Genomic DNA, 14,374 nt, shown 5'->3' on the forward strand with positions numbered 1-14,374 from the left:
AGCTGCCTCCACTGTTTCTACTGACCGCTGCTCTAATTTCAAGTACCTCCAAATTGTGTGCGTGTGCGCATGTCCTCATATCTTAGTATGACCTCATTGTTTCTGTATGTTAGTACGAAGCACTTCTGAGTGAGTAGATCAGAGCAGCAGACCATATGTGCGTGCATGAGTATGAGCATGTGTGTGTGTGTGTGTGTGTTACAGTGGGATAACTGGTGACATCATCTCATAAAGAGGATATGAATCTATTAATCCCCCTCTGTACACACACACATTGAAGCAAGATCTACAACCTGACTGAAACCCTAATGGCAGGTGGACATTGTCTTGGTTCACACACACACACAGACACACACACTCACACACACGGCGGAGGGAGGGACACACACACATACAGTATAACAAAAGCTGGTTCCAGAATCACATCCACTCCAGCTCCGCTACAACCAGACATGGATGACATCATTCACGATGACATCACCTCACTCGCTCACACACCCCCTGCCCGTACTTTTTACTTACCCCAAGCCCCCCCACCCCCTCTCCTCTTTCTTACCTCCCTCCCCTCCATTGCTGCCACACACACACACACACACACACACACACACACACATGAACCATTTACTGCTTTGTACATACATGAATGTTTCAGCGATGAGAAGGTTCTGGTACAAAGATGCTGGATGGGCACGACATTAAGGACGCTCAGATATGGACGATATTTATTGGTTTGTTTTTAGAAGTGTCTTCTTCCCGTCCAGAAAATATGAAAAAAAAAAAAAAAAGGAAATGTGATACATTACTATAAACACACCTCTTTATAATCTCTTTATATGCAGCTGATATAACATTGATTTGATGTAAAAATGTGTGTGATTTTCATTTTCTATTAGAAAAAAGAGCTTCTGTAACCATCACTTTACTTTATGCATAATTATATGTAATTATATATTCATTTGAATTATTTTAGCCCTATGGTACTACATTATTATTTCATCATTTTACAGTTATGCTTTTATTAATTTCCACCCTCTTCATGTGAAGCTTGTTGTGCAGGTCATTTTGTTGATGGAAAATATTACAAAGCAATTTCTTGTATGTAATGCAAGCTAATTTCTATTATGAAACAATTAATATTAATGAATGGGTAGTAGCAAAAAAAAGGTTGTAATTTATTCCACAGAGAGAGAGACCTCTCATTGATCATTAATGTAATCCTTTTGTTACTGTATGTCGGCATGTGAGTTATTAAAATGAACATTTTTATCTCTCTCTCTCTTTCTATCTCTCTGTCTTTCTTCAGCCTGGTTGCATGGAGACCCCAGGAAGGTTCTCCATCCTACAGACAGCTATGGACAGTTCTGTGGTCAGAAGGGAACAGCCAATGCGTAAGTGACTGTCAGTGCAGAACCCTGTCACATGTAGATGCTGGTTCTGATAAGATAAGATACCCTCACATCAATACCACTTCTCAACCATACTTACTCCAATATGATCCATTTTAGCATAGATACAGCTCCAGTAAACGTTATGGTCAAATTTGTGCTTCTACTTTAGTTGTGCTGCTGATCTCTTTCTCTGTGTAACAAATTATGGGATAGTACAGGCTGCTGAAACGTATAGAGTGTTTGACATGGGACTGACCAGATGGAGCTGTTTAAACATGGTCCAGTTCTCAGTAGATACTGTACTCACAAACCAAAATTACAACACTACAAGTATGTGGCCGTGCATTCTTGTGTGTTAATTTAACACCTGTACTCGTCCTGGTCTGTGACTGTGGAGCTGATCTTTATCCCTGACACCGTCGTGATTCTCCATCATCTCCATGTGACTGTACAGAAAAGAATGTGATGCAGCTCCAGTGATAAAGGAAGCAGCTGCAGCACAGCGATGAGGAGCTCACTCAGACAAAGAGCTGCTAACACTAAGCCAGCAGCACAGACTTGGTGTTTTCCTCTGGTTTACACTGCCATCTACAGGTGGTAACTTTCTGTTACATGCTTTATATCGTCAGTAGGTTTCAGAGCAGAGGATCCCACTGACTTTAGTAAAAGGCCCAAAGATTTTTTTTTACTACTTAGATTCATCTTGATTCTCCTATTTCACAGCAAACCACTGTGAACAAACCACCTCAGCACCATGGTAGTTGAAGTGAAAACACTTCTTCTCTGGCAGCTCTGTGTCTTTTATCCTGATTTCTTTGATTAAAGTTCTTGTGAGCTGAAGAAAACACAAGTATTTGTCCTAATGCCGTATTTATTACATCACAGACTGATGGTTCTTTATGTTTGTTTTTTTTTGCAGGAAGAAACCCATTCTGTTCTACTTCAACATCTTAAAATGTGCCAACCCAGCAATTCTCATCAACCTACAGTGTCCCACCACTCAGGTGATACAGCTGAGTTATCATGTCACTTCAGCCTGAGGCTAGATATATAGACTCCATTGTCATTGCACAAAGTACAACGGAATTCACTGTGCCATGCCTGAATAAAAGAAGCAAACAAATACACCACACGTGCATGTACACAATCGTTCGAGTGATAGTACAGAGGTGGAAAATAGTTTTTGGACACCCTTAAAATTTTAGCGGTTTTCCCTGCACATGTGGATCAGGATGCGGTCATTTCTTGCTGAAGAAACCCTTGGACATCCAGATCTTGGTTTGTCCTCCAAGCTGTTGGTTGGTCTGTATTTCTGCAGAGTGAAGGACTGCGTCTGCTCCATCTGGCTATCTGGAGGCAGCTGGACCCTTCCTGGCTGAGAATCTGTATCTTCAGGCGTGTTTCCTGCGTTAGGTTCCTTGTTTTAGCCATTTTTGTCTCTCAAATGTGCTGGCTTTAGCAGGGCAACAAAAATTGTGTCTCTTAATAAAAAGCACAGTCTTCATTGGTGGATCACTGGTACCAAAATGACCCAATACTCTAAATTTCTTATGTATTTTTATGGAACCAATTAATTTTATGTTTTTAATGGCATTTTTAGGATTATAAGACCTAAGAGTGATTCTTACTGCAATATTTCACAAATGCATGGGGTGTCTGAAAAATCTTTTCAACCACTGTACTGTATAAAGATAACATAAAATAATGATTAAAAAAAAACATAAAAAGAGCATTAAACCTGGAACAGAGAACACTAACCCACTTTTTAGACACTGCAAAAAAAAACAACAACAAAAGAAAAACAGCCTACACATTGTCCATACTGTCCTCTCTTGGCAGTGGTCACCAACAAAGTAAATGTTCTGTAACCCAGAGAGCCTTCAACATAGAATGCCCTCTGCTCTTGCTCAGCATCACAACTCATTGATGATCTCAATGAATCAGTGTCTCTAGACCTTCATTAATTCAGATTATCAATACCCTGGGATGCTGAGGAACAGAACTGTGCAGGATTTATTTTCTTTCTCTGACTTAGGGCAGATGCTCAGTTCTACAGCCCAAATTTATCCAAGTGTCTGGACCAGTTCCACATACATAGGAAATCTTCTTGTTGCCAGATTGGAGGGTGGTACTGGAGGGTGGTGACAGCTGAATCAGCCCAGATGTGGAAGTATATTAGCCAGCAAATGGCCTGTTTGGCTAGAGCTGGCTGCTAATTAGCATTAATGTCGGTCAGGTATCAGTGTGATCCATATGAACACAACAGTGGTCGATTTCTTCTCTAAATTAATTCAGGAAAATGATGTGTATGTGTGTATTTTATTCCAGATGTGTGTGCCACGATGCCCGGACAGGTTTGCCACTTACACTGAGATGCAGCTGCAACACAAGCTCAGCAGCAGCTACTGGGAATATTACAAACAGTTCTGTAAACCGGGATTTAACGACCCTGACAAGGTACAACAGTGGACAATGACACAGTGATAACATGAGAATTATGATGGGACACTGTGGTTAACGTGTGCTCTATGTTGGTTCTTCCAGCCAGTGTCTCAGGTCCTCCGAGATGAGGACTGTCCCTCCATGATCATACCCAGTCGGCCCTGTAAGTAGCCAACCTTGCTGTTCAGTGCTTTGTGATATCTGCATAATGTATGTTAGACATCCGCAAAGATTTTGTTTAATGCTGTTATGTCAGCACATTTGTGTGTTTTTTTTATTTGATTGATGTATGCATGTGTTTTCTGAAGTTGCAGTAGGCTACAGTTTCAGATGTGTGTGTTTGTGTGTGTCAGTTCTTCAGAGGTGCCTTCCGGACTTCATCACTCTGAATGGGACTGTGACTGTGGCGAACAGAACCAGGTTTAAAGACGCTCTGGAGATGCCACGCAGTGTCACTGAACTCCAGCATGCTGCCAAGTACTGACACATCTTCTATCTACACGATTAACATGTTTATGTTTTTCTGTTTGACGTCCATAGTAATGAACTTCTCTGCTTTATTAAAGGGGAATTGCCGTTTTTGACAATCTGGACCTTATTTCTAGCATAAAATACGATAATTTACTCACTCAGATATAACTTTGATGTCATTACGAGTCGTTCTGACGAAATAAGCTCCAGCAGAGAGCCGTGTATATCCATATAATGCAAGTCTACAGGGCAGCGCAATGCAGCCTCTAAATAACACATTATCTGCCACGAAATTCATTCATTTCACCAATATTTGTTATGATACACTAGTGCTATTCCCCTCTGAGTCCGGGGTTAGCTGTTATCAACATCCGAGGTCTGTAGGTTGACCTACTAACCTCTGACCTGGATGATGTCATCTCTGAGTAGTGAGGGTATTTGATGTGTTTCTATGAAAAATATTGTTATGTGTGAACATATTTTACAAGAGAGCAAATATTAAGCTGTAAAATATCTCATCTGAAGATGTGTATTAAAGCAGAAGTAAGTGATATATTTGTGTTAATATAAGTCTTAAATAGTTATATCTTCCGACAGCAATCACTTACATAGAGTGTTTGGACCGAAACACGGGTCTGTCAGTCCCTCTGCTCTGCTCTGAGCCGAGGAGAAAACATTTATCGTATCCTACAGTTTTTATCCAATGAGGAGAGAGAACGGCATGCAGGGCTGTGTGTGCAGCCAAGGGATGCGCGTGAATGTGGTGACGTAGGGACGAGGACTGTTATGGTGCGTTCAAGGAAACTCGTAACTCGTGTTTTTCCGACCTGTGAAGTTGTACCAGTTCGATCTGGTACGAGTTCACGGGTCGGAAGTTACGAGTGGCCGCTATAGTGACTTTCACAGGTAAAACAGGTCGGAAAAACACGAGTGGGTTGCCTGGAACGCTACAAAGTCGTAAGTTGTGACTTGAAGCTGTAATTTACGGTTTCAAAAGCCTACCTGGAACGCAGCATTAGCCAAAACGACCGGATCGCTTACTTCTGCTTTAAGATTCAGCTGATGTACACAGGTGTATGTAAACACACAGTATATCTCTGCATCTGTGTTTTCAGATGAGATATTGTGTCTTGGATGACCTCACTGAGATCTGGCTCTGTCTGTCCTTGATTCTCCTCCTCTGTCTGCATGTTCACTCTCATCTCTCTGCGCTCTGCAGGGGAATAACAGGCCTCATGGACACGAAGGAGCTGGGTGTGAAGATAATTGAAGATTATGCCAAGTCATGGTCCTGGATACTTATGTAATAACACCAACAACACAGAGAACAACATTTGATCTCAAACACACTACAGTAGGTCTGTGATCACCTCATCAGCTGGCCTGGGACCAGACTAATACTTGTTCCTCACAAAGACCTTTAAAGTCCAAGTATCAGCTTCTCGGGCACCATCACAGATCTGACCCACTAATCTTTAAATTATTGTCATTAAAAAATGATGTCACACATTTCATCCATATGGTTGTCATGGTAATAGAAAATGCATACTACAACAAACAAAAGGATGGAAGAAAGGGTAACACTTACAAGTACATAATTTTAAGCATTAGTTAAGCATTAATAAATCTGAATTCTTCACATAAATACTCATTAGTATGTTTATTAACACAGTGCTTATCAATGATGAGTAAAACATTTTTAACTGTGTTTATAAACTACATACTAATGAGTATTCATGTGTTATAAATGATGCATTCAGTAATGCTTAACTAATGCTTAATAGTGTGTTACCGAAGAAAGAGAGTGGATCACAGCTCTGACATAGAGTAAAGACAATGGACAGAATGCAGTACATGTTATTTAATACTCACAGACTAAAATCAGATATCAACTGGCATTAAAAAACATTTCAGAGTCAGTTTACTGTTCTTCCCTTTCCAGTTTAAAGTATAAATACAGATGTGAAGCTGACAGCTGGTTCTCTAGTATCAGTTCATTTAACATTGACCTGCATCCTGATGGAACTCTGTCTTGTTCTTCTTCCTGGTTCCACGTGACACTGACAGAGGTCTGCTCATATCCCTGACTGTGAGTCTGGTCTTCATCCTGCTGCTGAGGTTCACAGCTGGGTTACTGCTGTGGACCACCATCATCTCTGTCATAGTGCTGCTTGCATACGGTGTGTATTCAAGACTGTTGTCTAAGGCCTCCAACCTGAATCACCATTCTTATATACAGAGCCTTGCAAAAGTCTTTATACCCCTTGAACTTTTTGTCACATTACAACCACAAACTTAAATGTATTTTTGGGGGATTTGTTGTTCTGAAGTAGAAGGAAAATGAGGGTGTTCAAGGTTTTTTACATATCAAAGACCAAAATTAAACTCTGCCAGTTTTGCACATCTACACACTGCAATTTTTGCTCACTCTTCTTTGCAGAATAGCTCCAGTTGAGTGGATGGAGAGTGTCTGTGAACAGCAGTTTTCTTTACCACAGATTCTCAGTAGGATTTAGGTCTGGACTTTGACTGGGCCGCTCTAACACATGGGTATGCTTTGATGTAAACCAGTCCATTGCAGCTCTGGATGTGTGTTTAGGGTGGTTGTCCTGCTGGAAGGTGAACTTCCGTCCCAGTCTCAAGTCTTTTTCTGACTCTTAACAGCTTTTCCTCCAGGATTGCCCTGTATTTAGCTCCATTCATCTTCCCATCAACTCTAACCAGCTTCCCTGTCCCTGCTACCATTGTCCTTCTACAATACTTTACAATTATGTGCTTCTTTGTTTTGGTCTATCACATAAAATCCCAATAAAATACTTTTAAGTTGTAACGAGGCAAAATGTGGAAAGTTCAAGGGGTATGAATACTTTTACAAGGCGGTGAATGTATGCAAAGCCTCCTGTAAACATAAGGGTCCTCATTCCAGGTATGTGGTACTGCTCCATGGAGTGGTCCCGGCTCACACACAAACCAGGCTCAGACGTTGCCATCGTGGAAGTTGGCCTGCAGACTGATCTCCAGGTCTACCTTCAGCTCAGACAGACATGGATCATCTTATGTGAGTTTCTGTCAGCCAGTAGAATCCAGATCTGAGATTTATTGCTGTTCTGAAATCAAGAGTTTAAGTTTAAAGTTCAGAGGAACTTGGTTCTGACTCTCAAATGGACAGTTCAGACAATTGATGGTGGCTGCCAGTGAACATTGCCAGAATCAAGAATGAGACATGTTTGATGTTGTGTTTGTCAGGGGTGTCCATTGGAGCGACAGAGGTCTCCATCCTGGTGATGTTGGTCTTTTTGAGGAGGCGCGTCCAGGTGGCCATCGCCCTGCTCAGAGAGGCCAGCAAGTATGAGCTCCGATGAGCAAACACAAACACAGTCACAACAAATTCAACTCTGTGAAAGTCCACTGCTGCCAGAGGAAGAAAAATAAATACGTAGTGGAAAAGTTTATTGTTACAACAAAGCATTTTTCACATCATAATGAGTTAATTTCATTGTATTACAACATAAAAACATATCATGTTATAAAAAGACTGTTAAGATTGGTTATGACATGCAGTGTCTCATGTTGTTATAGCTGTCCTCAACCTCCTCTCAACAGCCATGAAGTCACAGCATGAAACACTGATCAATCTGTTTACACATTAACAGTTCAAATTGGTTCTATGAAACGGCTCATAAAGTCATATCATGGAATGTTTTTTTTGTTTTTTTTGTAATCAAAAAGTGAAACGTTCATATTTTCTAGATTCATTATACAGACAGTGTAAGATAATTCCAGCTCATGATTTCCAAAATAAATGTAATGTAAAAAAAAGTAGAATACATGGAAGTTTAACTTTTTAAATTTACCTGTGAACCTTTCCATGATATTCTTATTATATAAACTGCAACAGTTTATCCCAGTCATCCACCGTCCTCAGCCATATTATTAAGTTTATTCTCAGTGTACTGTTATTTCTTGCAAACATTTCATGTTTTAGCAATGAAAGTTATCATGTTATAACATGATGAGATTTAATGTCATAACGTAACACTCACACACACACACTCAAACACTGAATTCTCATTGACTCATATATGACTCATATCTGTTTCATGTCTTGTACAATATAAATACGTACATTTCTGTTTTGATCTAACTGCACTGCCCTGTTTCTATCTAAACACGTTTAGTTATATTTTTATACTTAACGTCCTTAGCCTATTTGTATTGTATTGTATTCTTTTTTCTTATACTATTGCACTGTTCTGGAGCCACTGCAATGGAATTTGGTTCAAATCCATGAAATCCAGTTTTAATCTTAGTCTTATAAATGTTTAAAAAAAAAAAAAAAAAAGTGTTTTAAGGCAAGGGAAGGCAAGGCAATTTTATTTGTGTAGCCCATTTTTACAAGCAGTTTGTCTCAAAGGGCTTTACATGGCATCATAACAACATGCTCTGCCCTTAGACCCTCAAGGTGATCCTGATCTGAGCTGCAACAATAACCTTTCACTGTTTATTTTAATGTCCTGCCTCTGTGTTTCCTTTGTTGTTTCAGAGCCATCAGTCACATCATGTCCACGCTGTTCTTCCCAATCGTCACCTTCCTCTTGTTGACTGTGTGCATCTCCTACTGGGCGGTTACAGCTGTGTATCCTTTACAGTGGTTCCAGTGACAGAAACACGCTATATGAACTCTTTGTTTGTCAGAGTTCTGCCACGCTCATGGTCACATTGAACTATGTATGAATTATCATTATACAGTACATATGTGTCTTTAACCAGCACTGTGAAACCAGACACCTGGCATCCTCAGGTGAAGCCATCTACAAAGTGATGTCTCCTAACGTGAGCTGCCCCTACACCAACAGCTCCTGCAATCCTGAGGTACACTTTAGTCCTCCATCGTTTACTTCTTCTCTTTGTTGCCATGGTATTTAAGGAGTGAGTGTATCGAGGGTTTACGGTAGTTTTGGGTCATACAGTATTTATCCATATTTACTGAAACACATTAACAAGCAGCTTGGCACATTTCCATCTTAACCTTCCTCTTCTGTTCGGGTCACCACTGACCCGTTTTCAGGTTTTAAATGCACACAAAAATTTGTTTATACTGTAGCATCAAGGCCTTTTGATTTTGTCAGGAACCTCTGTTTAAACAAAGTAAAACCAAAAATTCTAAAATGCTCTGGTTAAAATTATGACATTTGTGTTCTTAGGGTTGATTTCGACCTGGTTATAATAATAAGAACACTAAGAGAGAGTTAAAACTGAAATCATAAGTGCAAAACCAACTTTTTCATGGATAAGGAAGTCTAACAACGTAACGAAGAGATGAGAAACAAATGGAATGATAAATAATTGTTTTACAGCTGATTTAAGACTCTGGTCAGAACTGACCCTAACACCATAGATGGTAGCAGAAAGCTGACAAGAGGAAGGTTACATTGAAGACAAGGTGTACTGACAAAAAAGGTACAGGGGCCCACACCAAAAATATTAAAACCAATATGTTCGTGGATAAGGAAGCCTAACCAAGAGAAGAAAAACAAATTGGATGAGAAAAAAATATTTTTTGTGAATTTTACAGCTGATGTACAGTAAAACATGGGTCAAAACTGACCCAAACACCATAGATGGTAGCAGAAAGCTGACAAGAGGAAGGTTCAATTGAAGCCAAGGGGTATACTGACAAAAAAAGCCCAGGGGCCCACACCAAAACTATTAAAACCAATATTTTCATGGATAAGGAAGCCTAACAATGTAACCAAGAGAAGAAAAACAGATTGGATGAAAAAAAATGTATTTAGTTTAGTAATTGTGCAGCTGATTTAAAACACAGGTCAAAACTGACCCAAACACAAGAGATGGTAGCAGAAAGCTAACACAAGACGAAGGTTAAGTCCATTGAATGTGTCAGAATCAATGATATACAGTTTGAATAAATGAGATCCAGTTGTAGTGAGTGGCCCTCTCCTCTGTACTCCCTCTCAGACCTTCAACAGAACCAACATCTCCAGGTCGGCGTCGTGTCAGGGCTCTCAGTGTCTGTTCGCCTTCTACGGCGGGGAGACGCCGTACCACCGCTACATTTTCCTCCTGCAGCTCTTCAACCTGCTGGTCTTCCTCTGGCTGGTCAACTTCAGCTTGGCCCTGGAGCAGTGCACGCTGGCTGGGACGTTTGCAAGCTACTACTGGGCCAGGAGGAAGCCTCAAGATATCCCAGCATGTCCTCTCTTTTCATCCTTCAGCAGGGCCATCAGGTCAGCACCGAGCCTGCTGCACCCTGTTAGATCCTTGACACACAAACAGAGTCCTGTGTTTTAAAAGTGCACTGAGCTCTTCTTTGTGTCTGCAGGTATCACACAGGCTCTTTAGCTTTCGGGGCTTTAATTCTTTCACTCGTCCAACTGGTGCGGATCATACTGGAGTATCTGGAGCAGAAACTAAAAGGTTCACACACATACACATACTGTATACACACACACCCACACACTACTAATCTCTGTACTGATCTTGGCCATGTTTGATCACATAGGTGTGGACAACAGTGTGTCCAGGTTCATTCTGTGCTGTCTGAAATGCTGCTTCTGGTGTTTGGAGAAGTTCTTGCGTTACATGAACCATAACGCCTACATCATGGTGAGATGGGTTCAGTGCTTTACTTCTAAGCTTTGAGTAGTGTGAATTCAAGCTATTCAATTTCCTAGTGTTGTAGATTTTGTGGGATAGCTGTGATTTGTCTCCACTTTTGCCACCAGGTGGCGATCTATGGTAAGAGCTTCTGCAGCTCAGCCAGAGAGGCTTTCTTCCTGCTGATGAGGAACGTGGTCAGGTGAGGAGGCTGAGTGCTCTCATTCTCCATGGACAGCTCAGAGTCCTGGCTTTCATTGTGGTCTTTATAACAGTGGTTCTCAAAGTGGGTCCTTGAGAGGGTTCAAGGGGGTCCCCAACCTTTTCTCAAAATTTGTTTTTCAAGAAGTATTACTTTTTTTCCAGAAATGTCTTGCCATTGACTGTAATTTAAACACACATTGACTAAAAAAGTAATGTTATTCATTAATATTTGTGTATTTCTGGTATTTGTTTCAAAATGTTGTGTCAATGTAGGGGTCCTTGATGTACAAAAGTGAGGACTGCTTTATAATATGCAATATTTGATCAGTATTTAACATGTGAGTGGGATCATTAACACAGGTATGTCCGATATCCACTGGCAGCTTTAGCAAGTGAAGCAGGCCATGCCCCCCCAAAGGGTTCATACCTGCAAGAATCATATTTCACCCACTTTTTAAAAAAGATAATAAACTTGTTTTAAATGAATAATATTTGCTTATTTTCTTGCAAATTGTATGATGTGTGCCCAGTGGTTTGTCACTGTATCATTTTCAGAAAAAGTTCATTCATTTTCAGAAAAAGCTTCAAAGTTCAACCTCAAAGAACTGTAACAGTTCTTCTAATGATAGCTTCAGACTGGCAGACAGCCACTCAGTTGGGACTCAGACTACGCTGTTACTGTGTCAGATCAGTGAACTTATGACTCTGTCACTGCAGGGTTGCAGTTCTGGACAGAGTGACAGACTTCCTGCTGTTTATGGGCAAAGTGCTGATCGCAGGAGGAGTTGGTGAGTTTTTATGATCCACATCACACTGTCCATTGATGATGTTCTTCCTGCAACTCATTTTGATATTGTATGTGTGTGTGTGTGTGTGTGTTTTTCAGGTGTGTTTGCATTCTTCTTCTTCACTAAGAAGATTCCTTTCATCCAGGAGGAAGTGCCTAATCTCAACTACTACTGGGTCCCTCTGCTGGTCAGACTCACTCACAACATAGCAACATCCAACATTGAATATGTCCATCCTGCAATTCCTGATATATAGTTATGAATGATTTTTCATTATCAAGAACAGTTTTACATGATTATGCAGTATGTATGTAGGAAGTATCATCCTATGGTATTACGTTCTATCTAATGTTTTTGTCAGTGAGTTAATCACATATCCATATTCTGTTACATATTAACATTGGTTGAGGTGTTTTTTTAAAATGCATTTAAAGGGACAACGAGGAGTTTTGGAAAAGTGAAGCGTTTTCACACTACATTTATGAGCCTCCGCGCGCACTGTGAAATTCTTTGACCGGCGCAAGACAGACTCATGTTTTCATTCATCAAGAATTAAAGTCAGAGGTTCAAAGACGATCACATACCATCGTAGTTCCGACCATAAACGGCGATTCTGCGGCGTTATTCTCATAACTCGCCGCGAAACCGAAAGTAAAGAAACGCTGGTCGGCTCGCCCAGCATTTCCGCCACCACTAATAATAACAAAATAACGATAGAGACAAAACGATATATTTATCGAAAATGGGCCCATTAATAAGTATGGGTAGCGTAGATTCATCCACATTAATGTGAGACTTTTTTATAACCAAATAGAAACTCCTCGTTGTCCCTTTAAGGTTCCCCAAAGTTGAGCTTTAAGTTGGTTTTATAAGGTTCTAAAGTTGAGCCAATTAGCATTTAGGAAGTGTTCAAGACCAGGTTTGCATCTTTTTGATGTTGGCTCACTGTTTAGTGACGGCTGGGAAAAAAACAGTTTGGCAGAAAATCTAAACACAGAGAATGTGATGTACATTCTGTCAGCTGTGATCAGATGTGCAGATCCTGCTCCAGTTTCCCTAACATGTGTGTCTCTCACATCAGACTGTGGTGATAGGTGCTTACCTGATTGCACATGGCTTCTTCAGTGTCTATGCGATGTGTGTTGACACACTCTTTCTCTGCTTCTGTAAGTACGACATTGTCATTACTGCCTTTGGTACATTACAGTAAGAATTTGTACATGTAGATCAGCCTTTCTCAAATGGCCAAAAGTGGCAAAAGATTGGTCAATGGACCACTGGTGGTCCATGAGCGACCTCTAGTGGTCCGTGAGGTGACATGGTAACATATCATGTTTTAAAAGTTACAGTGTTTCAAACTGGCTATGACAAAGGTGTATGGTTTTCAATAGGAAGGCTGTTTTCACACATGGTGCGAAAATGATTTTTATTTTTATTTGTTTTTCATTTTTTAGCTCGTACAGTTAGTGTTCACATATTCATCTTTTCACTCTGGACCAAATACCACACCACTGGCGGGCTGTCATGTTTCCATGACGTCTGACCACGTACTATGTCATATTTAAATGACTGCACTGATGTAGATTAATGCAACTTAAATAGGCCCTAGTGTTATTACGGTATCTTTTTAATTATATAAAAATGACTGATAGTAATATATATTTTTTTTAAACATACAGTTAAAATGACAGCAAATAAACCAAACAGGTAAGATAATGATAAAGAAGAATTGAAATAAAAAATATTACAATAATTCATTATTATATCTAGACGTTTATGTTTCTCACAGCCATGATCGAAATGCACATGTTCTATCTACAACACAACTAGGCCATTTGTCTTCTCCTGTAACAGAGGAGTCTCCATCTCCAACAAACTGTTTCACTGATCATAGGAACATTATTATGTTCATTTGTTGAACTCATAATTATCTCTTTCAATTCTGGCTGTTTAACAACACTAACCTTGTGTCTTTTCTTTCTCTGTGATCTCTCTCATCCTGCTGCACAACTTCCCATCCATATAACTTCCTGTTACTCTACCACTGCTGTCCCTTTTTCCTTCCATCCATCCATCCACCCATCCAACCATCCATCCATCCATCCATCCATCCATCCATCCATCCATCCATCCATCCATCCATCCATCCATCCATCCATCCATCCATCCATCCATCCATCCATCCATCCATCCATCCATCCATGTTCTTATTCTCCTATACTTCCCCTTCCTGCATGCCCCTGTTTTTCCGGCCAACCAGGCGATGACTTGGAGAGGAATGACGGTAGTTCAGAAAAACCTTTCCTCATGTCTCCCGAGCTGCACAGAATTCTGGGGAAATCCAGTCATTCGATGTGATATCCTGTCTTCCTGTCGGCTCCACTCCGTCAGCAGCCAGTCTGCTCACTCTTAACTCAATCTGTGAGGGACAGCCACCTCTGGATTGACATCACCTGTCATAGT

At 40.4% G+C, this 14,374-nt stretch overlaps 1 protein-coding gene across 1 annotated transcript in view; it reads left to right on the plus strand.

Annotated features, from left to right (window-relative positions):
• Positions 1–14,374, plus strand: part of LOC311000611 (choline transporter-like protein 5-A) — a gene marked incomplete at both ends in the record, with an annotated part of 50,026 nt that overhangs the window by 34,373 nt on the left and 1,279 nt on the right. The window contains 18 exons of the mRNA XM_083991351.1: positions 1,304–1,388; positions 2,308–2,392; positions 3,717–3,845; positions 3,933–3,993; positions 4,184–4,307; positions 5,521–5,604; positions 6,369–6,481; positions 7,228–7,359; positions 7,548–7,647; positions 8,845–8,937; positions 9,086–9,173; positions 10,281–10,549; positions 10,645–10,739; positions 10,825–10,928; positions 11,048–11,121; positions 11,841–11,911; positions 12,010–12,098; positions 12,993–13,077. Coding sequence (XP_083847477.1) covers positions 1,304–1,388; positions 2,308–2,392; positions 3,717–3,845; positions 3,933–3,993; positions 4,184–4,307; positions 5,521–5,604; positions 6,369–6,481; positions 7,228–7,359; positions 7,548–7,647; positions 8,845–8,937; positions 9,086–9,173; positions 10,281–10,549; positions 10,645–10,739; positions 10,825–10,928; positions 11,048–11,121; positions 11,841–11,911; positions 12,010–12,098; positions 12,993–13,077 — 1,881 coding nt within the window. The remainder of the gene's footprint in view (positions 1–1,303; positions 1,389–2,307; positions 2,393–3,716; positions 3,846–3,932; positions 3,994–4,183; positions 4,308–5,520; positions 5,605–6,368; positions 6,482–7,227; positions 7,360–7,547; positions 7,648–8,844; positions 8,938–9,085; positions 9,174–10,280; positions 10,550–10,644; positions 10,740–10,824; positions 10,929–11,047; positions 11,122–11,840; positions 11,912–12,009; positions 12,099–12,992; positions 13,078–14,374) is intronic.

Source organism: Trachurus trachurus (assembly GCF_905171665.1).
Source record: "Trachurus trachurus genome assembly, chromosome: 17".
NCBI classification, from domain to species: Eukaryota; Metazoa; Chordata; class Actinopteri; order Carangiformes; family Carangidae; genus Trachurus; species Trachurus trachurus.